This window comes from Chamaea fasciata, unplaced genomic scaffold (assembly GCF_029207755.1).
Source record: "Chamaea fasciata isolate MVZ Bird 193981 ecotype frontalis unplaced genomic scaffold, bChaFas1.0.hap1 SCAF_16, whole genome shotgun sequence".
NCBI lineage: Eukaryota > Metazoa > Chordata > Aves > Passeriformes > Sylviidae > Chamaea > Chamaea fasciata.
In genome coordinates, this window is record NW_027094101.1 from 6,784,418 (window position 1) to 6,810,536 (window position 26,119).

A 26,119-nucleotide genomic window follows, 5' to 3' on the forward strand; every position below is an offset into this window, starting at 1 on the left:
TTCAAAATCCAACAGTTCAAAGAAAACACATTGCAACTGTTTTAGCTTTTAAAAGATCCCAAAATAAATTATATAAAATACTTGCACAGTTCTAAATATTAAAAAGATCATAAAAATTAATGGTCCTCTCTTATGCCAAGATTAATCCTTTTCCATTTTGACTACATTAGAAGTTGCCTGTGCAGGGACTATTTTTAGAGCAATGCAGGAAACAATACAGTTTTCAGGTCTTGATGCCTCAGTAAAGATTTACAGGCAAAGGCACTTAAGGGCAAAAAGAGATCAAGAGAGATAAGGTCCCATTAAAGTCAGATCTCTGCCCTCACACACAATCTCTAACTAACACTGCTGTAAACTGCAGAATGTTTTAAGTCAGAAACATTATTCCATATCGACAGAATGGGAAGTGTGCTTTTAGATTACACAGGATACAGGAGAGTTTAATTTTAATTCAAGACCTTGACACCCCCATAAGGTTTCCAGGGCTTTTTACAGAGCTGTTTTCCAGGAACTGTGTTTGTATTGGGCCTACCTTGGCAGGTTTGAGCCACACTGATTTTTACTGTCCTCAGCTCCCTGTCGAGGAAAAATGCCATTTATTCAAAAAATTAACATTTTGTTCCTTCTTTGTGCCACACTTCTTCTCAGACTTATGGGTGCTGGCATTCAGAGAGGTAACCACAGAACCAAACCTAGTGCCAATCTCTACTCCCTCCAACACATTCCATCACAGTGTACAAGAGAACAACACATTAGGCTAACACTGTGCAGGTTTCTCTTCCTACTGGTACCACGTCAAACTTCTGATGAGTAGTGAACACATAATTATCTTCCAAAGTAAGACATGAGTTTGAAGGCCATCTCAAGGTTAGTATCAGATTTTTTGCTGGCTGGGAGATAGCAACCCCAAATTTAGAAAGCTTTAGACAGATTTTGATTCACCCCAGAAAACACTTGCTCCTTTTCACCCTGGTTTCTGCCTGTGTCTGGGTCATGCCAAGGTCCTATCTCCCATTTATCCCAGAATTTGTCTATTGACAGTGCTGCTGCTGCTGCTGGTCACATGCTCAGCTCCAACACAAGCCCTTCTGCTCTGTATCAACTTCCCAATACTGTCATACTGCTCATTACAGCACAGTAAAGTAAAAGAATGTTTTCTTTATTGCATTTGCTGCCCCAGTATTTCCCTACAGGACGATGGCCAGGCAGGTATTTGGTATCAGTCTTGGTCCTGACACATTACACACTCTCCCTTTAATGTGTCAGACATCATCTCTGGTTACTCTCTGGAGAGATCCATGACAGAGTCACAGTTACAGACCAGAAATATTATACACAACAACTCAGTACTGCTTCCATTTAGCAAAATGACCCTTCTTAACCCGACTTCTAGAAAAAGAAGGAAACAGATCTCAGCTCCCACCAGAAGGATTCTATCCCTTTTCTTCTATGAATATTTTTTTATCCTTCCTGCAGATGACAGTCATGTGACCAAAGCACCAGCAGGAAAAATTTACCCAGTGGGAGTGCAAATGACATTCTTCAGACTGCTTTGGGTATGGAGAGCTCCCAAAACTGCCTTTGGAAATAGCACAGGCAGCATTTCCACCGATGGGATTAAATGAAATCAGCTGCATTGTGCTGCAGCCATCCAGTTTCCTCTTTGGCTGCAAGTACTGGCACAAACTCTGATAAGCCTCAGATAGTGCTTCATTGAAATCACAGAACTGAGACAGCCCTGACTTATTGGTATTCTGAGAAACAGTGGAGACTGATTTTTAATTTAGAAAAGGTGATAAAAATCTTATATTTAAGAGTGTGCTTTCTGTTTACAGGAGACTTTATTACTCTTTGATGACAAAGAAACCATTAGTGTTTCCAGAAAACCTTCACCACGTGCTTGTAAAATTAATTTCCCCTTCCAATAAGTATCTTGATTTATCTAGCTCACCTTAAAAAAACCCACACACATTTCAATGTCTTTGAAGGATGTTGGTGCAACAGTAGGAACTATCCAGTCAAAAAGTATAGTCTGCAGAGAAGATCTGGAGTGACCCCCTCAGATTAAATCCTCTCAACAGCCCATCAGGCCTTTGGTCTTTCCAAGGATAATTACATTGTGAGTGCTTTTTCTGGATCCTAATTTCTGTTATAATCCAACCTACCACTTCTGCTCCCAAACCAAACTGCCTGGATCAGGTATGCGCAATGTAGTCAGGTGAACATTCCAGACAGTTCTAGCCCCTCTGTCAATTATTTTTACACTTTAACCCTGCAAAACATACATAATTTGTGACCTTTTAAGCAGAAAAAACACTCACAAGGGTAGCCCTTCACAGCACACTCCTGCTATTACACACCTGCCCCGACAAATCCCAAAAGCTGGTTATGTCATCAGACATTTCAACACAAAACAGTACTACACATCTCATCGTACACACACATGGAAAAGGTCAATAAATAAGAAAACCCAGCTGATACAGTGGGCCTAGAATAGCCCTAAGACAAAGAAATGGCTTTCTAAAAGCCTTTACAAGGTCTGCACAGACAATAAATGTTCAGTATAAAAATAAACAAAAAAGATACTAAAATATTATACAGTAAAATTTTTAAATAGTGAAGCACAGGTAACAAATACCAGTTGTACCCCTTTGCATACACAGGCTAAAAACTGGAGTTATGTCATTGATCACTTTCTGATTAAAGAAATTATTTTAGTTGACCTGAAACAAAACTTTGTTTGACATTTAGTATCTTAAGGCTTTATTGCTTTCGTTTCAATTTGGCAATTGAATTTACAATCCTCATTATGAAACGAAACATTAAAGTGTTTTGGTTGAGTTTTTAAATCCAAACTCTCTGTGTACCAGGAGGGTAAGGTTAACAGTCAGTCAGTGGCTTTTAGCCATAAAGTCTGCAGAGACAACATATCAAAACTGGCATTAAAAAGAGGCTGATATTCCCCCCTTCCCCATCTTTGATATGCATGATCTCGGTACAAACACTTTTGTTGGTGAAACCAAATAATTCAAGATCACCAGAGCCTGGTACCAAACCTCAGAAGTGGGTGTAGCTTTTCTTCACCTGCAGCAAGGGAGGGACAACAACAACAACATCATCATCATCATCATCATCAGAGTCGTCGGAGTGAGCCTCATCCAGGGGCACACAGGGAGCAGAGCAGCACCTGCCTGAAATGATTCCAGCAAACAAGGTCATCAGCAAACAACACTGACCAAAACAAACCCTTGTGCAAGTGTGGTGTTCTCTGAGCCATTTAGCTTACCTGGAGACAGCCAGTTATGGATGACTCTGATCTTTCTGTGCATGGAGCTATTTCTGTTCCTCTTTAATGAACCAGAGTGCACAGCAAGGGTTGAGCTGGCACACTGACCATGCATGAGCTCTCTTATTGCCTTTAAATCTTTGCAAGGGGTTACACACACCAAGTAAAGCCATTTGATGTTGAAGCCATTGCAGGTCAAAACCAAATATTTATTAAATGGCCAGAAAAGGAAAAGTTGACCCAAGCTTAAACTATGCAAAGAGGTCACAATGAGAACTTAGGTACAGATGGAACAAAGGGAAATAGATGCAAAAAAAGTAGAAGCTGTCAGTCACTGTCTTAAACCCTTATGCATGTAAAACACCCAAAATACTGTTCACATGCTGTTCTACTGTAATGACAATAAAAATAGTGACCACACTGCTGGGTTTGTCCCTTTATTTTTTATTTTATTCCTTTGCTATTTTCCTGGATGTGTTTCCATGCATCTCAATGATTGCAGTGTTTGAAGAAGTGTTCAGGTTGTGAACAGATACTCCTGATGATTCCAGCAAACACTGGAGAAACAGAGGCATAAAATGAGTATGGACAAAGTCCCTGACACAAGAAGAGCAGAACCAGCAGCTTACAACCCCTGTGCAAGAGATGCAGGAACTAAATGATGACTGCTATTAATACTTTCCAGCACAATATCCTCCCCTCAGCTATTAATACCTTCTAGCACAATATTCTTCCCTCAGCTCCACTTATTTTTCAGTTTCAAACATAAATCCTCTGAAAAGACTCTCCCAGAGAAGAAAACAAATCAAGACAACCTGTGGTAGAAAGAGGAAACAGGCAAGAAGCCACAGTCTGAGGTTGTGACCTGAACTGGAGGGCACACAGAGAATATTACCCAGGGAGAACAGACCTGCCACGGGCCTTGTAGTGAAATAAGAGATTCCTGACAAAGGAAAAAAGATACCCTGGTATGGAAGAGCAGGCATACACTGAAAGTGGAACATGGAATAAAGAAAAGGGACCACAACTGGCCCAGGAGTAGGAAAAGAGTGACAGACAGAGCCTGTGAATGGCAAGGGGGATGCAGGGAAGCCATTAATTACATTGACCTCAGCCTAAAAAGCAAGGAAACACATGATTATACATGAAATAGCTTAATATTATCCAAATCATCCTTGATCATATCCTCCTCTTGACATGAGATTTTCCTTTCCTCATTTTCAGTTTGATATCAACTTTATCTTGGTCTTGTGAAGGGTAAGCACTGATAAGAGTTAAGGGTTGTGTGTAAATTCGTTATGATTCCAAAAAAGTCTCAAATGAAGTTAACAGTTGCAGCCAGAGTGGTCAGTAATATGCAAAGAGAAACACTGCTTTTAATCAAGATTGCTGTGCATGTACAGAACATATTCTTCCTTCCTGTCACTCCCCTGACAGAACAAAACAAAACAAAACACAACACCAAGTTTCACAGGCTGAATTGTTAATATCTGTTTCGTTTCATGGGAAACAGCAGAAATGGCTTTATAAAATCTCCAAATCCTGAAGACAAGCAAAGCAGCACTGAATAATACACTTTTAAAAAAGAAATTATTTTCCTAGAAAATATAGACATCTAACCTGATGCAAACAATGAATTGAAGTATGCAATGCTACACCAGGATTACGTACATTCATTCTAGCAGATGCATAAGGTTTTTACAAACACATTGTCATCTTCCCCATTGCTCTTAAAATAATGCCAGAAGGGTAGTGAATTGAAATGATTTATTGCAATACAGATATTGACTGAAAGCTTAAGATCATTTTAAGACCTAGAGGTCATGAAATGCATAAATGGACTTGGGACAAATGAAGAAAGAACTTGTTCAACAGCTGCATGATTTAAAGCTGTAAGAATTTGATTGCTTTTAAATCACTCAGCTGCTCAACAAGCTCCTTGTCTCACATCCTTTCCAAGCTGCAGCATGACCACTGACATCCCAATTTACCATCAAAACCCCAATTTTACCAGTGGATTTTTGCATCAGTCATGAGCTCAGAATGGCAGGAGTGGACTTTCAGCTAACTTTAACTTTAGTTTAAGCTACATAAACCCACATGGCAATAAACCAAACAGATCACTGAGGGCTTGCATTTACACCAGGATGTTCTCCTTCTTTTAGGAGGTTTTTCCCAATTTTGGGAGATTTTGGTTAAACACTCCCATGCACCAGGAGCTAATACTTCAGAGAGCTCAGTGCCAGGCAGTCTTTGGGCAGCTGAGCAGTTACAGAAGCACATCCCCAGTGTGCCTCTCCACAAACCACCTGGATACATCCTGTCCTCATCCCAGAGTTTGAAAACATCTCCCACATTCATAAAATCAGCAGCAAACAAAACCTGGTCTGCTCCCAGTCACTCCTTTTTGATAATCACCAGGAAAGGACTGCAAGGAAGAAAGTTTGAAAGTGTAGTTTCCTCTCTCTCTCTCTCTCTTCCAGTATAAACTATTCCAGAACTTTTTCACTCATCAACTTGTCATCATCATCTGCAATGAAACTTAGCTTAGGAGACTTCATAGCTAGACAGTGACTGTGCTCTGCTGGTATTCATATAACTGTGTTTACTGGACTTGCCTCATCTTACACTCCTCTTTGGGTCTTAGAAGGACTAAGCACTTAAGGGATTCTTTCTCTTTGAGTAGAATCTCACAATTGATTTACCCTGGCTTTAGAGTGAGCACGCCAATAATGACTACTGCAGTAGGAGCTCAGGCAAAACAGGGTGCTGCAGCACTATTTTGTTTCCTGGATACTACCACCAAACATAATTAAAGTCACTCAAAACTCAAACATCTTCAGAAGCAAGTACTACCTACTCCTTCACAAAGCAGAATGTGCCTCTGAATACGGGGCACCGTGAAGTTTCTTAAACACATTTTCTTCCACTGAAGTGTTACCTCTGTTTTCACAAGCCCTGCAAATCTGGCTTATTCCTCATCTCCCATCTTAGAGAAACAGCCTCACTGCTTACAGCATTCTCTGTCTCTGAGCAAGCCTGCAGGGACTGGCAGCTTTTCATTGACAAAAACAACTGAGTCAGTGTTTCTCAGGTCATACTCAAAGTTGCTCCTTTTTTCCCCCCAACTGGTCCATAAAAGTCTAAAATATCCCACTCTGGACAGAACCAGCCCTTTTCAATTTAACCCCTTTGAAGTTGCATGTCTAAGACTGTCTTATCTGCAGCATTGTTTTGCCTTTCTTACTCAGTACTTCCAATATCCTCCTAAAAGCATCTTTGGCTTTAACTCCATCTTCTCACAAACACCAATAAAGAATCCAAGAAGAAAACCAAATGGCACAAGAGCCATAAAAGAGACAGATTTTCTCATTTGTATTACAGTAGTACTTGCTGGCAATGTTATCCAGGACTTCATTTTCCCCCCTTACTGCATCAACTGAAGACTGCTGGAAAAAACGTGACTAAATGCACATGGCTGCCCAAGATGGCTCTTTTTAGCAGATGTCTGTCTGTCTTCTGCAGAAACTAAGTCAGGGTGGTGGAAATGCTCTCAGCTTCTCTATGGCTAAGGGCCCAAAATGTGATGGGAAGTACCACGCTCCAGCTACAGGGCTGAAAAGGAAGCAGAGAGGCAATACAGGGGAACACCACGTTCCCTCAATAATTACCACTTACCCCACAGAGACCTTCCAAACCACAGCTGGGACAAACAGACAAAGCACTGTGAAGAAGCTGGTGCTGAGACTGCCAGAGCTTTTATTTTTTTGTGTGGGGAACTGCACGTGCCAGTAGAAGCAACGTCACCAAATGAAGCCACACACACGGAGTACGAGGATGCACATGTGTGTGCACATGCAGATGTTCTCTATAAAACTGTGCATGCACTCACTCAAAACACCCAGACTTTTGAACACAGGGGAGGGAGATTACCAGGAAGAGGAGATGTGAGGACTGAAGGTCTCTGGAGTGCTGCTGAGCCTGGTTTCTTCTCTGGGATGTAAACTGCAGGATCTGCTTCCCCACTGGGGGCACTGGACACAGAGGGCCTGCAAAGAGACACACTCAGAGCATGAGACCCAGAACTGCGTTTGCAGTCTCTCTTCACAGGCTGTGCTGCAAAGTTTCTTGTGTTGCTGCTTTTCACTTGTAGAAGTGAACCCAGACACTAAACAGAGGTGACAGCCACGTAACTCTCCTTGTAACCATGGCAGCCAACATTAAAAACTTTCAGAGCAGTAAACCCTGGAGAGAAAGGAAGTATTTTTCAAGACAGAGTCACCATAAACCTAAGCAGTAATCAAATCCCTGCACCCTGCCTGAGCTAAGTGACTTGATGGGATTCTAGCTTCTCCCTCTTCTTCCCCCACATAACCCTTCACCTGCACATGTCAGAGCTTCAGATTCACACATTAAGCAAATCTATCAGCAATCTGTGTGATAACAACAGTAACCTTTCTGTTCCAAAGAGTAATTATTTCGCTTTGCTTTTACTCACTGCTATGGAAGAGAACATGTAGCAGGATATGGGAAGACTCCTGCTGCCACAAAGCTCCTTTCAGTTGCACATCTTTTGAATCTTCTCAGAAACAAGCTCTCCCTTGTCTTTTTTGTTACAATGGCCTTGTTCTCCTTCTCTGTCAAGGAACCCACACTTAAATTCTATTAAAAAAATACTCCTCTCCTGTAATAAAAATGATTTTGCTACCGCACACTGCAGAAGTATCTACTCCTTGCTTACCTCTCCTGAAGCAGTCCTGTACGTGCTAAGTGAGCCCTGAAAATGGACTGGATGAATGTCACAATCTCATCTCTCTCCTTGCAATCAGAAGAAAAGCTCAAGGAGTCTGACATGGAAGACAGGCAGGAGTCCTGCAAAGCAATCAGATTAAAGAAAACTGACCTTTTACAGATTGCACAGACGCTTGACAGAACCTTTCACAATCTCACTCTTGATCGTGAAACTGGCAGTAGAACAAACATCCCCATCTTTTGGTCTGCAGTTTTTAAGGTTCTGTAAGACTAAATCAGCAGGAAATGCAAATCTGATCATCATGTAAGCTTTGAAGCATCAGCATTCAATTAATGAAAGAACAGACACCTGCAAGGAAACTTCATTTATTTTCCAGGAAGGAAACCTTTTGAAGATTAAGGAGGTAAGACAATCTTCATAATGGATTTATCTTCTGTTTGTATCAAGCCAAGTATTCAATGCTCCTACACTGGGCCACCTTACCAGAATCAAAGAGCGTGGAAAGTGCAATCAGATGGACAAGCTGGATGGAGAATTACAAATTAACTACAGCCTGCTAAAGGTCCAAAGGATATTCATATAACCTGGCAAATGATTTACAGAAACCGAATGTTTAATTGGTAAGGGAATTTTTTCATATGCAGAACTAATTAATCTGGAGCAAACTGGACATCATCGAGGACAGCAAGCTTTGGGCTGAACATGCCTCACCAAGACTCCTTTACTTTTCAATCCAATAAAAGATGTTTTCCAGATTCTTATTGCTGAACTTTGGTGAAAAAAGTTTATCTCTTACTCCAGTGATTGAGTAGTGAACCCCTGAGAGCAGGTAAAACTTTGAACAGCACTCCAAATTAAAGAGTTAAAGGGTGTGTTATCTGATAGGAGACCCAGGGGAAAAAAAAGACTTGTTTACAGTCTTACAGGCCACAAGGCTGAGAAGTTACAGCTTTACTTCTAAGAAAAAGTGTGAACTACAGAAAGTAAGAAGGGAAGCCAGGGAATGAGCTCGCTATCTTTCTAGAATTACAGTGGTGTTGCCAACCAGCACATTAAAACGATCACCAGGTGATTCAACCAATTAAGCCTGGAAGTAAAGTCCTTTACACTGCAAGATAAACACAGAGTGATGCTGGGATCCCCACGTGCCCCCACAATTACCTCAGTGGAAGACTCTGCATCAGGCACCCCGATATCCAGCAGCATTTTCTGCCGAGATAAATGTCCTCTGAAGGCTGCCTGCAGCACAACAACTGCCTGCCATGGAGAGAAGTGGCCATTAGCTCTTCTGAAAGATAACCCACAGACATTACACCTCCAGGATCTGGGGTTTCAATTCCATCTGGGAGGTGTTCAGGACTGATCCTATCAATGAAGTTCTAGCTGCCAGCACCAGCTTGTATTTCACCAACCCAGCACCATGTTCCCATTCCCACATGAGATTCTGGCTACCCAGAGGGCTCTGAGATGTTCTGCTACAATCAGAAACCAAGCCAAGCCTGGAGGACCTTGTGGTGATTACACTGAATGCAAGGCCTTCCACTCCCCTCAGAGATTTTACTGGGTTTAAATCAAGAAAAAGCATTTAGAACAGCATGTTTGTGTCATGTGGTTAGAATTAGTTCTAATTTCTGAAAGAGGGATTTTTAATGTTCTGGAAGAAGCAAAAGTAAGATGCTACATTGTACTATTTGGAAAAAACAGTTTAATTAAAACCCTTCTTCAAAACATTCATCAAGGAGTGACTTTGTTTGACAAACTCATCAATATCCTCATAATTCTCACAGACATTTCTCCTTAGCAAAAGCTCCAAATCCTATTTCAAGTCTTTCTGAAAATTATAATGAAAATTAAATCATGATTAGAATTATCTCATTCAGAAAAACTTTCTTGTCTGTTGGTATCAGACTTTGTTCAGAATTTTCGTAAGTTTTTGCAGAAGGTACCAAGTATAGAAAATTTGACACCAAAAGGGAAACACTGAAAAAATACATGAAACATAATCAGGATGTCAGAAGGAAGATTATAGCCTGTCTGAAGAACAAATACTGTCTTGGTTGTTTGCCCTTTGATACAAATTAAATCCGTTGTACTGCTTTGTTGGGTGTCATAAACACACTCACCTCATCCAGAGCAATTTTTTCTTTCTGAAATGAAAAATGCCCTTGTTAATGCCACAAATGTATACAAGTTTCAGCTAATAAAGATTTGCCAAATTTTCCCAATAATTAAAAGCCACAGAAAACACCTGTCCCAACCTCTGCCAAACCCAATAATCTTTCAAGATGTGTGAACAGATGCTAAAACAAGAGTAAGATTCAGAGGGGGACGTCCTTGCTGTTCCCTGATAGGAGAATCTCACCTTGGTTTTGTACATCTTCCAGTACCTCTGGATAATTTTGGCTGCTTGCTCTTTCCTGTGATTTTCTTTGCCTGTAACTGTGCAGACTGGTGGAGCCTGCAAAGGAGAATCTCTAAGTTAGCACAGTAAAGACACAGAGCTGTGAGGGAACAGATTACAAATGACTCAGGAAAATCAGCACCAGAGCTCATCCTGCCTGCAGGGCAGAAGGAAGTTCAAGAGGAAACTCTTAGTTCTGAATCCAGCTCGTGTTCAAACTCATCATGGAGATGACTCTTGGAGTGAAACACATCCCTGCCCCCTTTCAGCCCTCAGCAGGGTATGGGAATGAAAAAGTTTCCATTTGCACATACTCCTCCATTTTTCTGTGCATTGCTAAGGCACTAACCTGCTGCTTTGTTGCTCAGAAATGATTTGTGTGTTATCAACAGGCTGAGAACAAAAATCACGTTATCTGATTTTGCAGTTCTTCTCCAGGAAAGACAAGTATTAATTAACCAGGGAGGTCTCTTATGCCTCATCCTGGCAACTGTGGCCCCATAATCATCCCTTTAAGCTTACTGAGAGCTGGCCATTGTATGGCACCAGGCTTGTGTAAGTTGATATAAATCTACTCTCCTATCTTAATGAAATTAATTAGAGGAAAAAGGAAGAAACCAAGAATAAAACAAGGTTTTGTTCCAATAATTTCTCCCGAGGTGTGGTTGCATATTCCACCTCTCACCACTTGATCCTTTAGATCCCTAATTATCCCACTCTAATTGTCATACCTCACTTGCCAAACAAAAGTTAACTGCAAATTTAAGAGACTAATTTAATTTGTTGGTGTAAAATTTTAACTAGAAGAACAAGAGATTTTATATAGACTCTGAAAAAAACCCTCTTGATTCTCTGAAAAGGATTTATTTATAACCTAAAACCGCCGAGCTCCAGGCTTAAGTTTAGCAAATGGATCATGTCATATTAAAAATGACAACCTACTATTAAAATGAGAAATTGGTTGGAACTTAGTGATAATTACAAATAATGGGAACATTTCAATAAATGGATGGTTACTGGCCAAGAATATATATAGTCTGCAGAGGGAAAAAGGAGCTGTTTGTTGGCTGTTTTTAAAGACTCCAGTTATTTGGTATTCAAAACATCCTCTAGCATCCATGGGCCTGTAACACACAGAAGAGAACCTACAGAATAGCACAGTAGATCAGCAACCAGAACCCTCTTAAGCCACTGGACATTTTTATTAGTGTTTTTTACTACATGTATTTCAGGGTCTATTTATTTTTAAGTGCAAATCAAAATCCCCAGTAATAATTTCCAAGTAGTATTCAGTGAAATGAGATTAACGTGGCCACAGTGCCTCTGAAAGCAGCTCCGTCAGTGCCCATCCATCTCTACTGGCCGATTACCTCACTTGGAAGAGGGACAGAAGATTGCAAAGATATCAAGCTCAGACATATTTCACAAAACCCACATTTGATTACAGAGTCACATCTAAGACTGTCCAGGATTAACAGATGCATGAATATATTTATCAGAAAAAAAAGAAAGAAGAGGTTATGAATACTTCAACTCTAGGAAAACGTCACTTGAAAGTGAAGCTCACTTATTTCATTGTATTGACATCTTCCTTAATTCTTGACTCAAATACTGTGTTACAACAGCAGCAGAACTAAAACCCCCTCAATTTCCCTGATGATTAGTGCTCTACATCCTGTAAATCTTCCCATGAAAAAGCACCTCACTTCATCCTAACAGAAAAGCAAGTGAGTATTTTCTGACTGGACAGCTCTTGTGCCCTAAGTGACCACCTGGCCAGCAGAAAAAAACACTGAAAAGGGATTTTTTATCTTTTGCTAGTCTGCCAATGAGCACATTTACCTGTCTCTCCATCCTTTATCCATCTGTCAACTCCTACAAAACCTCCCTCCCTCCATCTACAAAACCAGACTGAAATAAGACAATGGCCTCAGATGCTGTAAGAAGATAAAAGTAACCACCATTTTTTTCTTTTTTTAAGTATTGGGAAAACCCCCAAACACTTAAGAGTTTAAGTATTTTGCAACATTACACTAAACAAGAAAAAAAAGCAACAGCAATGCAGAGGATCACTAACAGAACACTACAAAAAACTCCCCAAGTTGCCGTGTTAATTATGAAATAACTTGTTTCCAACAAATATTGGCAGTTAACCATCATTATCTCTATGACAAGATTTAATGCATCTCTGAAAAAACACAGCTAGCAGCTCTTTACACTACCAGCTCCATTTGAAATCCATATCAGGCACAAGGAAAAAAGAAAAACAAAAACAAAAATGTGGCTGTACCTTATTAAGCTTTTCCATTGTATCTTCTGCCATTTGTCTTTTCTCGTTCTCCAGTTTTAACTCCAGTTTCCCCAGTTTCTGTGACAGGTTCTGGATTTCCTCACTATGGTTGGAAAAGCAAAGATATTTATAGCTTATAGAAATTTTCTGTTGACCCTGCTTTGAAAATACTGAACCTATTTCCTAACACTTGGTTGCTTTGGGTTTGTTTTTTAAGACCAAAGAGGGAAACTGCTCCGGATGACACCTGTTCTCATAGTAACAGACACATAACATCTTCTCAATCTGTCATAGCACAGCCTTATGTTAAAATTAAGAAGTCTCAAGGTTCCTGTGGTAGCCTTGATACTATTAATAATGTATTTAGATCTGCTACAGTTTTATATTTGTCAGTCAAAGTCCTTTCTCACAAAACAATATCGAAATCACTTTTTTTGTGCCTCCCTTGCACAGGATTATCACTCACAGCTGTACAGAACACAAGGAGTAACTGGAAGGACACAGAGGCAATGGTCTAGAAACACAGGCTAAGGTAAAGAGTACAACATTTCCCTAGAGAAAAAATGTCTGAGTCCAACATAAAAGCTTTTTCCTTTTATCTTATGAATTTTTATTATAATTTAAATCTTATTTTTACTATACTACTTAGTCTTCCAATTCCTCTAAAAGCACTCTATAGAATTCTGCCCCATGTAACTTACTCCACCCCTCCAAACACTTCTGCTTAAAAGAATCCCCAGCTTCCTGCAGTTCAGATGAACTCCTATCAAATTTGAGCCACTTCAAAAGAGAATTATACCTTAGGAGATTTTTCTGGGGGGAGTTCCAAGAGGATCTATTAATACAAAATGCTTTACCTTAAAGTCTGCTCTTCTGTACTCTTTTCTTCCATCTTATTCTGCCACTTCTGCAGCTCCAGCTCCACTTCAGCCTTAGCCTGCAGTAACTCCTTGATATCTAATCTACAAAGGTACAAGGAAATCTAAGTGATATCTAAGACAGTCACACTTCCACAAAGTAGTTATTTTTTCTTTAAACTTCTAAATCAATTGGATTTTCTCAAATTCGTAAAGTAACCAAATGTTTAATTTTTCCTTTTAAACCAAGCAAAGTGCAAGCCCCCATTGCTGAGGAGCAAAAGGCCTCCCCACATGCTCTCATGGGGCATTTTTGTTCAGAGGTGACACAGGAGGCAGAATGTCACCAACACACTCCCTGTGGGCATGTCCCTGCTCACAGTGCTCAGATTAACCTGACCCAAGGCCCAGACACACCAACCAGTCCAAGTGGAAAATCAGGACAAAACATGTTGGAAAAAAAAAACCCACACAATTTTTTACAGCACAATTCGAGTAAGAAGTGCTGCATAAACACATAACCCTTCAAAGGGTTTTCAGTGTGGTTGGCAGAAAAAAAAGCCTTGAAAAATGTGCTAGAAACAAGCAGAAATTCTCCTTTTCCATCCTCTGGCTTTTTTTTCTGCAATGTAATTTTATGAAGCAAGTAGGATTAGAAAGAAGCTTTTGAAATAAAAACTGAAGGGATTCTCAAAATTAATTTGCTAGTTGAAAATGTGAAGTACTTATTACATCATTTTATAACATGAATGATGAAATAATTCACACCTAGAGAAGAACATCCCAGACCAGAGTCACACTTACTCTTTACTGAGCAGGAGATTCTGAAGTGCCTTCTTATCACTCTTCAGTTTCTTCACCAGCCTTTGGAGGTGACAGCATTCCTCACCATGGTCTGAATGTTGGGATGCTGGATGATCCAGATCCACAGAAGATGAAGATGACACAGCAAGCACTTGTGATGCCTCACTATCAGCTGAGGACACCCTGCTGCTCTCCATGGCACACACTTTCTAAGCAGGGTAAATTTACATGGAAAACACACACAGGCACAAAAAGAAAATTAAATTTAGAATGAAATGACTTTTTTTAGGCCGTGAGAAAAGATCAAATGGAGGTTAATTCTAAAATGTGCATCTATATCTAGCAAGTGTGATAAAAGAAAACAGGGAGGGAGGGCTCATGCTAGGGGCAGCAGGTTATGGGTATGAGGCAGAATGCACAAGGCTGAGACATTAAAGGTCAACATGCCAAGAGCATAAGGCAGTGGTTCTTCATTTTCTGCTCCCAGACAGGTAAGAAAGCCACTTAACTATGACCACTTACTTTTTCTAGATCTGAAATCTTCCTCACCAGCCTCTGTCTGCTCCACTCACTGTAATCTAAATACAATAATAAAGCTTTAAACATGTAACTATATCCATGGAGCAACACTGCTCCTGCTTTTTGAAACTTCTGGCCATATCAAAAGACCATTTAAAGATCTCTGAATGCCAACTTCAAATATCTACCAATGAAAAAATGAGAATGGGCTTGAAATATCTGACTTCTAAACCAATTAGCTCTGAAATCAATATAAGCCACTCCTGTTCACTAGTTTGCAGCTATTGAAAAATTTTCCTCTACCAATTCCAGTTTAGAATTCTCAGGGACAACAACAGAGGAAACACAGATGTGACAAGAGAAATCAGAGACTCCTGAAAGAAAGTTCTCATTCCAACATTGCCACTCCTGAATCTTCACCTTTGTAATAACTCCCTTATTTCCACCTTTGCAGGGTGCTGCTGTCACCTTTCAGATGTCCCCAAACCCCTTGCCCCAGGCCCCCTGATTTTCTAGCACGTACTTTTTGTTTTACTGGGAGGAGGGGAACTGCTCAGCACATGACCCAGATCTTCCTTCAGCCTCTGATTCTCAGCCTGCAGTTCCTTGATGTTCCTGGACAGCCTCAGCACAGCAGCATTCAGTGCCTTCAGTCGTTTTTGGGTGTCTCTGCCCTCTGCACTTGGAAAAGGGGTCAAAACCAGAGAGTTAACTTAAAAGCACAGAACAAAGAAGCAGCATTAAAAAGAGTGGAGCAGATTCACTATTCAAGTCAGATGGCTGAGTTGACAGCCTCAGTTCCCTCATAATAACAATTCTCAAGGTTTTTTTTTTTCCTTAAGAGTCACCTTTTCTGAAAAAGCACGCAAAGATCATCTTGCTCAACACTTCCACAATTGTTTTAATTTGCGTCAAAGAAAAAAGATACTTTGAAACATAGAAAATTCACTTGTTACTTTTACTTCCTCCCCCACTCTGTTCCATTTATGCACAAAGGTACTTGTATGAATGTTGTTTATCTTATTTTCTGTTTGTTTTGTTAACCAACTTATAATGCTTTACCAGCACTCTGTGAATCTCTGATTTAAAAAACACTTCAGCCAACAGTGAGACTCCTCCACAAAATTGTCCAGCACAGAGAGCCAACCTGCAGGCTCTGAATGGCTTTTGTTTATTAACAGACATTGAGATTGGGGGGGGGAGGGGAGAGAGAGAGGGATAGACAGAGATGGGATAACTCTCAAACAAATCCAACACCCAAGTGTGTTTTCAGACAACTGGGAATGGTGCTCTATTGTAAAAGAAACTCCTTGTGTCTACAAACCCCAGAGAGATTTGGAACAGATTTGAAGAATACAGCTAATACAGAAATGAAAGGCATCAGAAATGGGAAAGTCTGTTATGTGCTAAAATTACTTTAAATATACTACAGGGATTTTAAATTTTTTTCTAATAAGAGGGGGGAAAAATCTGAGCTTGTAGATGTGCAAAGCCGTAACACTTGTTCACAAAACAGATTTTTAGTGAGATGAAGTATTTTTTCTTTACTGCTATGAGAAAATTCTTAAAAACTTACTTCTGGAACTAAAGGCCTGAAGGAACTGATGGACTTAGTTTCGCACAACTGGCCCTGTCAGTGACAGCCACAGAACAGTTAGTGAAGGAATCTTACATCCCATCCATTGGAATAATTACAAGGTAAAAGGGGAGACAGCCTACAGTTAGCACATCAGAGTGAAAGGCTGATTTTTTAGCTGATCTGCTTTCTAGAAATTAAAGGAAAATGAAGAAAAAACAAACAAATTAAGGCTATCCAGATGTCATGGATGCCTCTTCACACAGCTGTCCCAGACAGGAGGGGAAAAAAAAAGAGTAAAAACCAAAACACAACACACCATCAACATGGGGCAGTGACAGGAATGACAGAAATCCTAACCATACCACTCAGTGACATTATTTCATGCTCATCTAAACCTAAATAACAACATCCATTTCAGCCGATTTTGAAGACTAGAAAAGTTAGCTTCTAGCTACCACTGGATACTACAGCCTCACATATAAATAACCATCCTTCAGTATTAACACTGGGAAAGAGAAGCCAAATGCCATTCACTCCAGCCAGAACTAATCCAGACAAGCATCATGAAAGAAATACTCTCAGACAACTCTTTCAGTATGCCAGAGCCCTGACCTTCACCATGATTTATTATTTCAGGGCTCAGCCTCTCCAGCGGAGACTGACAGTCACGTAATGGAGAGAGACTGCCCTGACCACCACTTTTTGAAGCTATGAATAAATGAGGACAAGGAAGAGACCTGATGACTCATTTTCACCTGTAAATAAATCAGGTGTGATGGCTTAGAGCCTCGAGAGGCTGCTCACTTCAGGCCTGAGCCAAAGCATTTATTTTTTTTTTAAAAGTGACAAAACAAATTGCAGTTTCCAATCCACGAGTGACAGTGAATTAGGGAACACAAGCAGTATAAATAATGACCCTAAAGAGGTCTCACATGTTTCTATCAATCTAAATAATTACACTCAGTGTGAAGACAGTTGTCTGTACTTAACACTAGGAGGTCAAGTATATCTTGAAGTGGGGTGGTAACGAATTTTACTGTCCTACAAGACACTCTTACCCTGTTTTCAGCTCAAATAACACTCACTTGCAGTGATGCTTTTAATTTGCTCTCTTAGTGGAGCTTTGTCTTCTGCCTTTGTGCTTTAACTTTTATTGCCTCTATAAACTGTTCACCCTCACCACCGTGCCCACACTTGCACACCAGTGTCATGCACTAGTACCAGCTTCTCTGACACAATTTACTAAGTCTGTGTCTCTGTGCCAAAGGAAAATAATGCTTACTCCAAGAACATTTTCTTTGCAGCACACACTGTAGAGCAAGATGCAGAACTGACTCAAGTGTGAAATGCCAAACAAGCAGAGAGTTTGTTTCAATTACCAGAGATGCCAGAATAGGTGTGATTATGAGGGAAGATGTAACAGAGATAAATTTTCTTTTCACATGATTTTTTTTTATCATGTACTTTTAAAATAGCTCTGGTATTTTTCCACATGCACAAAATGATCTATCTACAAGCAAAAAAATGTGACTAAGACATATTTCAAGGCTGTGAAGCCAAGCAAAGCAGCATCAAAAAGCAAATCCAGCACTCTAAATGATAAAGCTGTTCCCATGTAGTAGTTTTCCATCAGTTAAAGCAGGACACAAGTGATGTATCAAACACATGCATGCAAACACTTGCATCAGAAGAATTAAACATACTTTTTCCTCATAGTCTCAGACTTGGCCAGGAGGAGCTGGAGGCGATGAACCTGTGAAACAGAGATTCCATGAGGGAGCATTAGCAATGTCAGCAGCAACATTTGTTCATTAGGTGAAAATCAGAACAAGACTCTTTGGGTAGTGGCAGAGCTAATGATGCCATCCCTGAAAATCAGGTTACTGTTATATTTGCTTCAACATTACACTTATGGATGTGCAGTGGGCTCTTTATTTGCCCTTTTTCATTAACACACTCAACTTATTGAAGAAAAACCTTTTTTCAGTACGTACAGCTGGAGGTGTGAGCATAACTATGAAAACCCGCTACCAAGGACAGTTGCTGTTAAGGTACAAGAAATTTATCTTAAACATTCCATTTACACTTTGACTCAACAACTGACCACCCTCCTGTCCTGCATGCACACTGAAGGACCTGCCAGACATACCTGTTCATAGTAGGTTTCCATGGCTGACCTCACTTCTTCCAAATTACTGGTCTTCATGTCTGCCTGGAATTCACTGAAAACAGAATAACACAAAAAATAATCCAGTCAGATTAGCAAAGACACTGCAACCTGGTGGTTTTGGTTTATAATTGCCAATATGTTCTTGGAAGTTTGTTAAAATGTCTTAAGGAATAGAAACACAAATGAATTTCCAATTCTCTTTATGAGCTCACCCAATACAAGCCTCAACCCCCTGCCCCCTCAAAGTCATACTTTATAACATTGTCTTTCTCCTTGCACTGCTCTTCAAGCTTGACAATCTTCTGCTTTAATCCAGTAACCACCTACAGAAAGAACAAAGAGCTCATGAGTCCTTGAATAATCTGTCTCTTCACAGAAGGTCTATTCCTGTCTGCCCTGTCTTCATAAATTGTACCTAACCAGATATACTCATTTCTACACATTTCAGTACTTAGTAAATCATACACATCTGCTACCCTGTGAAAAGGGAACACTGATGAAATCAGATGCCTGATTTCATAATGAGTTTAAGAACATGGATACACAACCATAAGATAGAAACAACATTGCCCATTACCTTGTCAACATCAAAGCAGCAAACAGTAGGGAGAATACTCCCTAAACAGACTCAAGACAATGACAAAGAAAGCTCCCCAAAATAACGTTAATTCTACATCTTCGTTACTGACTCCTTACCTGCTAACAGAGGAAAAGGTTATGTGATTCTCTAACCGATTATTCTTTCTGACCTAATTTTATTTTTTAGTTGTGTTTTAGCTTAGCAAGAGGAAGAAGGACAAATGAAAGCAGGAAGTGATGAAGACACTCTTACCCATCCATTATCAGTCTCCTTTTCTGAGAAAGCTCGTGCCAGCTCAGAGCCCTGGAAAGTAACACAGAAAAAGCAAGTGATCAACTCTGCTACTCTATTCTCCTGCTGGCTCTTTCCACAGAATTTTCCAACTGCTCAACTCCACAGTCACTTCACAGTCCAACAGCTGAAACTCTGCATCCCCTATGCCCATAGCTTTTTATTAGCACATTTCTCTCAAGATGCAGGTCTGCACACAGTGACAGCCACAAGAAATTCAGTAAGATTCAAGTGTGACTTTAACCACAAATGCTTCTTGTCAGGGCCTGACAAGGCTGCTCTTCTGCCTCCTGATCAGGTCACACGACTGTGTGAACCCATCACCCTGCAAGAAGTTAACTCCCTTCTACTCTCAGGCACAATATTCAGAAAATGGGCTCCTAATGAGAGAGCATTTTTATTTTACCTTCAGAAATTATTGGTATTTGTGCTAAATGAATTTATCTGTAGTGCCTGGCATCATCTTCCTTTGAACTGAGCTGCACAGACCAGAAACCCCTTCACACCACCTCTCATATTCCAGCTCATCACTCCTAGGAGTCACCACACCACAAACTCCTGCTCTTTTCCCCCACTTTTATTCCCTCAAGAAATACCCACCCTGGAAGAATCCAGCAGTTGTTCAATCTGTTTATCCTTTCTACTGTTCTCCTCTTCCAGTCGACGGAGCTTCGTTTTCATTCGATTTCCCTCATTCTTCTGAGCCTGTATTGTCTAAAAGAGGGGACAAGAATCTTAAGTGCATTTCAGAAATAGGAAAATCCACATTTTGATGTCAAAGCCAATCCAACTAGTATCATAAAGATGACATGGAAAAAGAGGAAAAAACAGCCAAAATACAAAACCATCACACTGGACAGAGCAGACACCAGGAGAGGACAGCTTAGGGAGGAGACAGAGGGAAGATGAAAGGAAAAAATCTAACAGAAAGGCAACCTTACAAAAACGATCAACTACAGGCAAGCTTTTTGTCTATAGGTAACCCCAGAATTCAACAAGCCCAGTCCTCACCCTCCATACAGTGCACTAACCTCTACAGAAAACCCACTCTAATCATATCACCACAGTGAAATTGTCTTAGACAGACACAAGTTTTAGTTTAGCCCTACATTACAAATGCAAATAAATGTGGTGAATGGCCCAAGGTGTAGAAATCAAAGTATTCTGGATCATTAAGGCCAGGACATGTACAGGATGGAGCAATGCCATGACTTTTTCTGTAAGTATCAGAGAAACTGTACCTTTTTCAGTTCTATAATTTCATCATACATATCTTCTTTCTCTTTGTAGTCAGGAGTTCCAGGAATGTAGCCTACAGAAAAGGGTATGTAAAACAAGTAGATCCAAAAGAGGTATTTTTAACCAACCAGAAACCTTGCAGTTAAAGAGAAATATTGAGAACAGCACCAAAGTGGAAACTAGGTTTTTTTTCTTTCCTTGAAGAAGAAAAATCAGCAAAGAAATTAATTTTAGAAATGGAGGTGAAATGGAAGTGTTACTGTATGAAACTTCTGCCAGACTTTGCAGCCAATTTTTTTTCTAATTAATTCTCTTCTCTGGTGCTATATTAAAATATCCATCTCAAGAAAGATACAAACTTCACAGAAGACTGCTGTCTTCTCATCCCAATAAATCCATTATTTACAAAAGATTTACAAAAGACATTTAGAAGATCTCTAGAATACATTTTTCTATTTATGCTTAACATGCACAAATATATCATCCTGGAAAGTTGCCAGAAACTGTCTATCACCAGTAAAAGTATAGGTGTCATTTTAAATGGAAGTGGAATTTTCAAGTTTACAGTTCTCCTTTAAGAAAAGCAAAATAAAACTTTGAAAGTTTGCTCTTCTCATAAAACTCGTTTGATTTTAATGTCACAACCACATGATAAAACACTTTCTAGAGAAGTAAAAGGAGTCAATTACATAGAATTTCAGGCAAGCAGATGGTTTCTATCAATGGTTCCTAAACTATGTTTTGAAGTCACAATAAATTGTCTACAGCTGTCCCATTGAACCATATTATATTTGCAACGTTTTCAGCTGCAAATGCATGGCAATTTGCAAAAGTTCTGAAAGCTAATAGTGATTCATTGCTCAAAAAAAAATTGGAAATCCCTGCCTTAACCAATTTGGGAATCTCAAAAAGTATCTCATGGATCATATTTGGACACATATATTTTAGTAAACTAAAATGGCTCTAGCTTTACTGAAGCTAAGATCTTAAGCAATATGTGTTTTTAGAGGGGGGAAAAAATCATTCACGTTTATCTACCACACCATTACAGAGTTTACCATTTCTGGAAGAACGAGAATGTTTTGGCTTTTTCATTCCTAGAGCTTCCTTCAAATATTCCGGAGTGCTGCTGGAAACGTTCGCTCGCATGTGCCCCGTGTCAACATCTGATTTCAGAGCATGGCTCATTCCTGCCAAGAGAAATGGAACAAAAATGTGAAAATCAGGGATAATTGTGAATTAACTTTGTGGAATTATTCTGAGCAAATGCAACATGGAAAGCTCCAGATGCTGTTAATTATTCCCTCTATAAATGCCAGTGCTCGAGATCAGATAATTCCAACCACCCAAATAAATAACAGTGAAACTAATTCCTATGTAACCTTTAATCAAACACAAATCTATTTTTTAATAATTTATATGTTAAGCTGTCCACAACAGTGAACCCTATCCATAAACGCAAACAACATTTCTATAATAATACCTTGTTTCAGCAATCCCAGCCACATCTGCCTTGGGTTTTTAACAGCTGCATTCTCAAAACCGGCACTGCCCGTTCCCTGCAGAGATCGCCAAGCTGCAGATTTTTTGGGATACAGTTGTGTGCTCGAGCTGTAGGGAGATTCTACAGCAAAAGAAAATATCTCAGTGCTGCCTTCAAAAGCTCAAGGTCACTAAAATTCTCGTTGTCTTGTTCTTCAAAGCTCCTAGACTCAATCCTATTACTTGTAAAAACAGAATTTAACAGTATATTTCACACTGGCTTATACAGAGCAATGGGACAGTCACATTAAAAAAAAAACCCAAACCAAAAAACTCCACTAAACAGAAAAAAATACAATTCCAAAAATGAAGAGGCTTAGAAAAAGGCAGAGTGACAGTAGAATGACTCAACACATGTGGAAATATTTATGTGTACAGTTTGGATAGGCATCCTTAAGATACCTGCACACCTAAATGCTGTTATTAACAACACCTTAGGGTAAAGTCTTCTTTGAAACCAGAAGCCTATGAAGGAAAGTAAATGGAAAAGTATAGAAAAAAACCCCACAAACTACAGAAAAAAGGACAAACCCAAAATTAAAGCTGAAGATCTAATAATAATAACAACATTGAATTGTGAAAAAAAACCAACAAAACAACAACTTGTCACAACAACTGAAACAAGAACCACTAAATCTAAACACAGAGATCTATGACTGGATGGTAGAGAGCTCCAGTAATTCCAGAGTCTCCCTACAGAACAAGTATCAGCATTTCTTCAAAAAGACAAGGAGAAAAACAAATTCAGAATGGTTGCAATCAGAAGGCATAACATGAGAAAAAAAAAGTAGTTTATGCCGGAGAATCAAGAATTACAACCAACCCATAAATGTCAATTACTTTAGTCTATACAAGTTGGACTTCACAGGTTACAGAACAGATCTCACACAGGTGTGCTCTGCACACTGCAGTGAATAATTCTAAGGAGATGACTCTAAGACAACAAGATGTTGTCTCAAGTAAAGCTCCCAGTTCCTGTGTCCCACAAAGATATCCTTTTTTTGCAACTGCAGAATAAAAAGTTTTGGAACACTTACTTGGCGATTTTGGAGGCTTGTGAAAAATCTTCTTCTTTAACTTCTGAAAGAGAAATGGGGTTTTATGTATTGAAAATACTAATCTCTTAAGATTTCATAATATAATCTCAAAATTGCCTTCAATCTCCGTTTTCTAAGAACATCTTTCATTCTAAGACAAAACCTTTTCTATAAAAAAAGAAAAATAGTAGCATTGAGCATCTGCAGATTTGGGCACAGCAATGGTCACCAGAATTATGGTGGTGCCAACTGAAGTCTGATTATATAGATAAATTGTCAATTCTTGCTCAGAACATAAGACCTTCCCTATCAATATTAAATATGAGTAGCAGCAAATTCAAGATGATCCCAGAGAAGAGGCTGATCTGTAGAACCCTTTAGCTAAAGGAGTTATTCAATTCCATTAAAACTCTCTAAAAGGATTACTTAAACCCACAACTTGCTAGAACAGCAATAAAGCCCAACATAATTTGCAGCCCCAGTGCTGAGAATGTGGAAGCCAGAATTACATCTGAAATTAGAGGTTTGTGACTCAAGGCCATTGCAGTGCCACAGTTCTCTCTCCTCTCTGCGGGGTGCTTGGTGGGCAGGAGACATCACACAGACACAGCAGGAACTCCAGGGGCCTTTTGGGGCATTCATCAAAACTCACCACGGCTGTGTCTGACTCGCAGGTTATCACAGACAGGCTGTCATCTCCCTGGGAAACACAGACAGGACATTTGCTACTCAGCAACTGCTTGTGACACAAATCCAGAAAACTCTGACAATTCAACAAAGCTGAAGCACAATAAATTCAAACACATATTAACAAACACATATTCAAACACTGTGAAAATAAATTCACAGTAAACACTGTGACCAAAGCCTCTGCTTCTCTTCCACTGCATTGCTAAAATGTCAATTGTTTAAGATAAAAATAAGCCATTTTTCAAAAACGCTAAAACCACTGAAAGATGGTGGGGCTCTTGCTGCAAAAGCCAGCATCACTTGTACTAATACAAACAGTTCTGGGATATTGTGAAAGTCACTTCAGAAACGAACCATCATAGAATGCTTTGGGTTGGAAGGAACCTTAAAGATCATCCAGATTCAGCCCCTGTGCCATGAGCAGGGACACTCTGCACTTGGGAAACAGAGATTTGGCACTGCAGTGCCCAGCATTACACCAGCTGAACCTTCAGCTCTGCATGAATTTCTCCACCATCCAAGCTGCAGCTCACTCAGCTCTTCCCTTCCTTGCTCGCCTGTCCTACCCCTATGGGATACGGGATTGTTCAGTTCCTATACTGAAAAGGAAAAGCACTCAGGCTGAGGGAAAAACCCTAAAACACAAGGGAAGACCACAAGTTTCCCTCCCTATCAAATGCAAGCATATCCACAGCTGAAGGAAAATTTCCACTTAGCTTTCAAATTATCTGGATGCTGCCCTCACAGAAAGACCTTTTCCACTTGCTGCTGACTCTGTGGCATTCAGCACCAATCTTTGGACAGATGCTGATCTCTGCCTCTAAGAGGCAGGGGAGGGGATGAAGTATTTTTGGAAACCCTGGCTGGCAGAACAGGAGCAAGGACTGACAACAGAGCAGGTTAAAGAGCCTGCCATGCTGGCTGAGAGCGAGCAGGGATGTGTCCTCACACACCAGGCCATACAGTTTTTCATTTCCTGAGGCAATGCTCCATGCAGCACACTGATTAATTTTGTTATTTTAAGGCGTCTCGTTCCGAAATATCTCTCTCCCTAACTGCAGCTATCATGTTTGCAATCAGAGAACGTGGAGGGTGCTCAGCCTTGATAAATGGTAACAACAAAACATTGGCCAGGACACAAACATGCAAAAACAGCCCCACCGCTATTGCTTGGTAACCTCCACAGCCCCTTTGCTCCTGCAGAGATCCCCAACCAGAGCCACCTACAGCAGCAACAACAGAACGTGGGGGCTCCCAAAGGGGCTCGAAACCTTCAGCTGGCTGCTCAGGGGGTGGGAAATAGACGCCAACACAGAATCACAGAATTATTTAGGCTGGAAAAGCACTCCAAGATCATCGAGTCCAACCTATGACCCAACACCACCTTGTCACGCAGATCATGGCACTGAGTGCCACGTCCAGTAAATCCACCGCTTCCCTGGGCAGCGCACTCCAATATCTAATCATCCTTTCTGTGAAGAAATTATTCGTAATGCCCAACCTAAACCTTCCTTAGCACAGCTTGAGACTTTGTCACCTCTGTGCCGTGCTGCGGTGTAGCCAGAGAGACACAGCCCAGAGTCCCGCGGGCTGGACGCGGCAGAAGCCATCCCAGCCCCGCTCCGAGGCACCGTCTGGCCGGCCTGGCAAGGCCGGGATGCTCCAAGGTTTCGCCCCGACCTCGCGGGAGCGTTTCCTGAGCCGAGCCCGGGCGGAAGCAGGCCTAGATCCGGGACCTCCTCCTTCCCGCCGCTTAATTCTTACCAGCTCCCCCTCCGCGGCCGCCTCGCCGGCCCCCCGAGCCATGGCGGGAGAGCGGCGGGAAGGCCTCACGGGGCGGCGGGGCCGCGGGAGCCCGCTCGGGCCGAGGCTGCCGCTTCGGGGCTGGGGGCGGCCATGGGCCCCCGGCGGCGCTTCCGGGTCGCGGTAACCATGGCAACCCGCTGCGACCGGGGTAGTGACACATGCGCAGAGCGGCGGCGCGCCCGCGGGCAGCGCCAGGAGAGGGCTCGGCCCGGCCGCGGAGCGCGGGTGACACCAAGCGGCCCCGCAGGGAGCGAAACCCCGGCGGGCGGCGGAGC

The 26,119-nt window shown here is 40.8% G+C and overlaps 1 protein-coding gene across 3 annotated transcripts; it reads right to left on the reverse strand.

Moving 5' to 3' along the window:
- On the reverse strand, nucleotides 1-25,959 carry IQCE (IQ motif containing E). Of its 3 annotated transcripts, none has more exons than XM_066198080.1 (22): nucleotides 25,803-25,959; nucleotides 24,001-24,048; nucleotides 23,349-23,391; nucleotides 22,253-22,393; nucleotides 21,828-21,959; nucleotides 20,772-20,842; nucleotides 20,131-20,244; nucleotides 19,492-19,542; nucleotides 18,912-18,982; nucleotides 18,639-18,711; nucleotides 18,193-18,242; nucleotides 15,434-15,591; nucleotides 14,914-14,969; nucleotides 14,392-14,600; nucleotides 13,588-13,692; nucleotides 12,731-12,833; nucleotides 10,402-10,497; nucleotides 10,163-10,186; nucleotides 9,201-9,296; nucleotides 8,028-8,158; nucleotides 7,220-7,335; nucleotides 1-3,191 (listed from the first exon to the last, which is right to left on the reverse strand). In XM_066198080.1, exons 1-22 carry the CDS (start codon nucleotides 25,842-25,844, stop codon nucleotides 3,058-3,060), a joined length of 2,064 nt encoding a protein of 687 aa, XP_066054177.1. In that variant the 5' UTR covers nucleotides 25,845-25,959; the 3' UTR covers nucleotides 1-3,057. The 3 variants fall into 3 exon arrangements, with proteins under 3 accessions (XP_066054177.1, XP_066054175.1, XP_066054176.1); XM_066198079.1 differs by lacking the exon at nucleotides 1-3,191 and adding an exon at nucleotides 3,252-3,843 and having other exon boundaries at nucleotides 25,803-25,907; XM_066198078.1 differs by lacking the exons at nucleotides 24,001-24,048; nucleotides 25,803-25,959 and adding an exon at nucleotides 23,858-23,982.
- Between the last annotated feature and the right edge of the window lie 160 nt (nucleotides 25,960-26,119).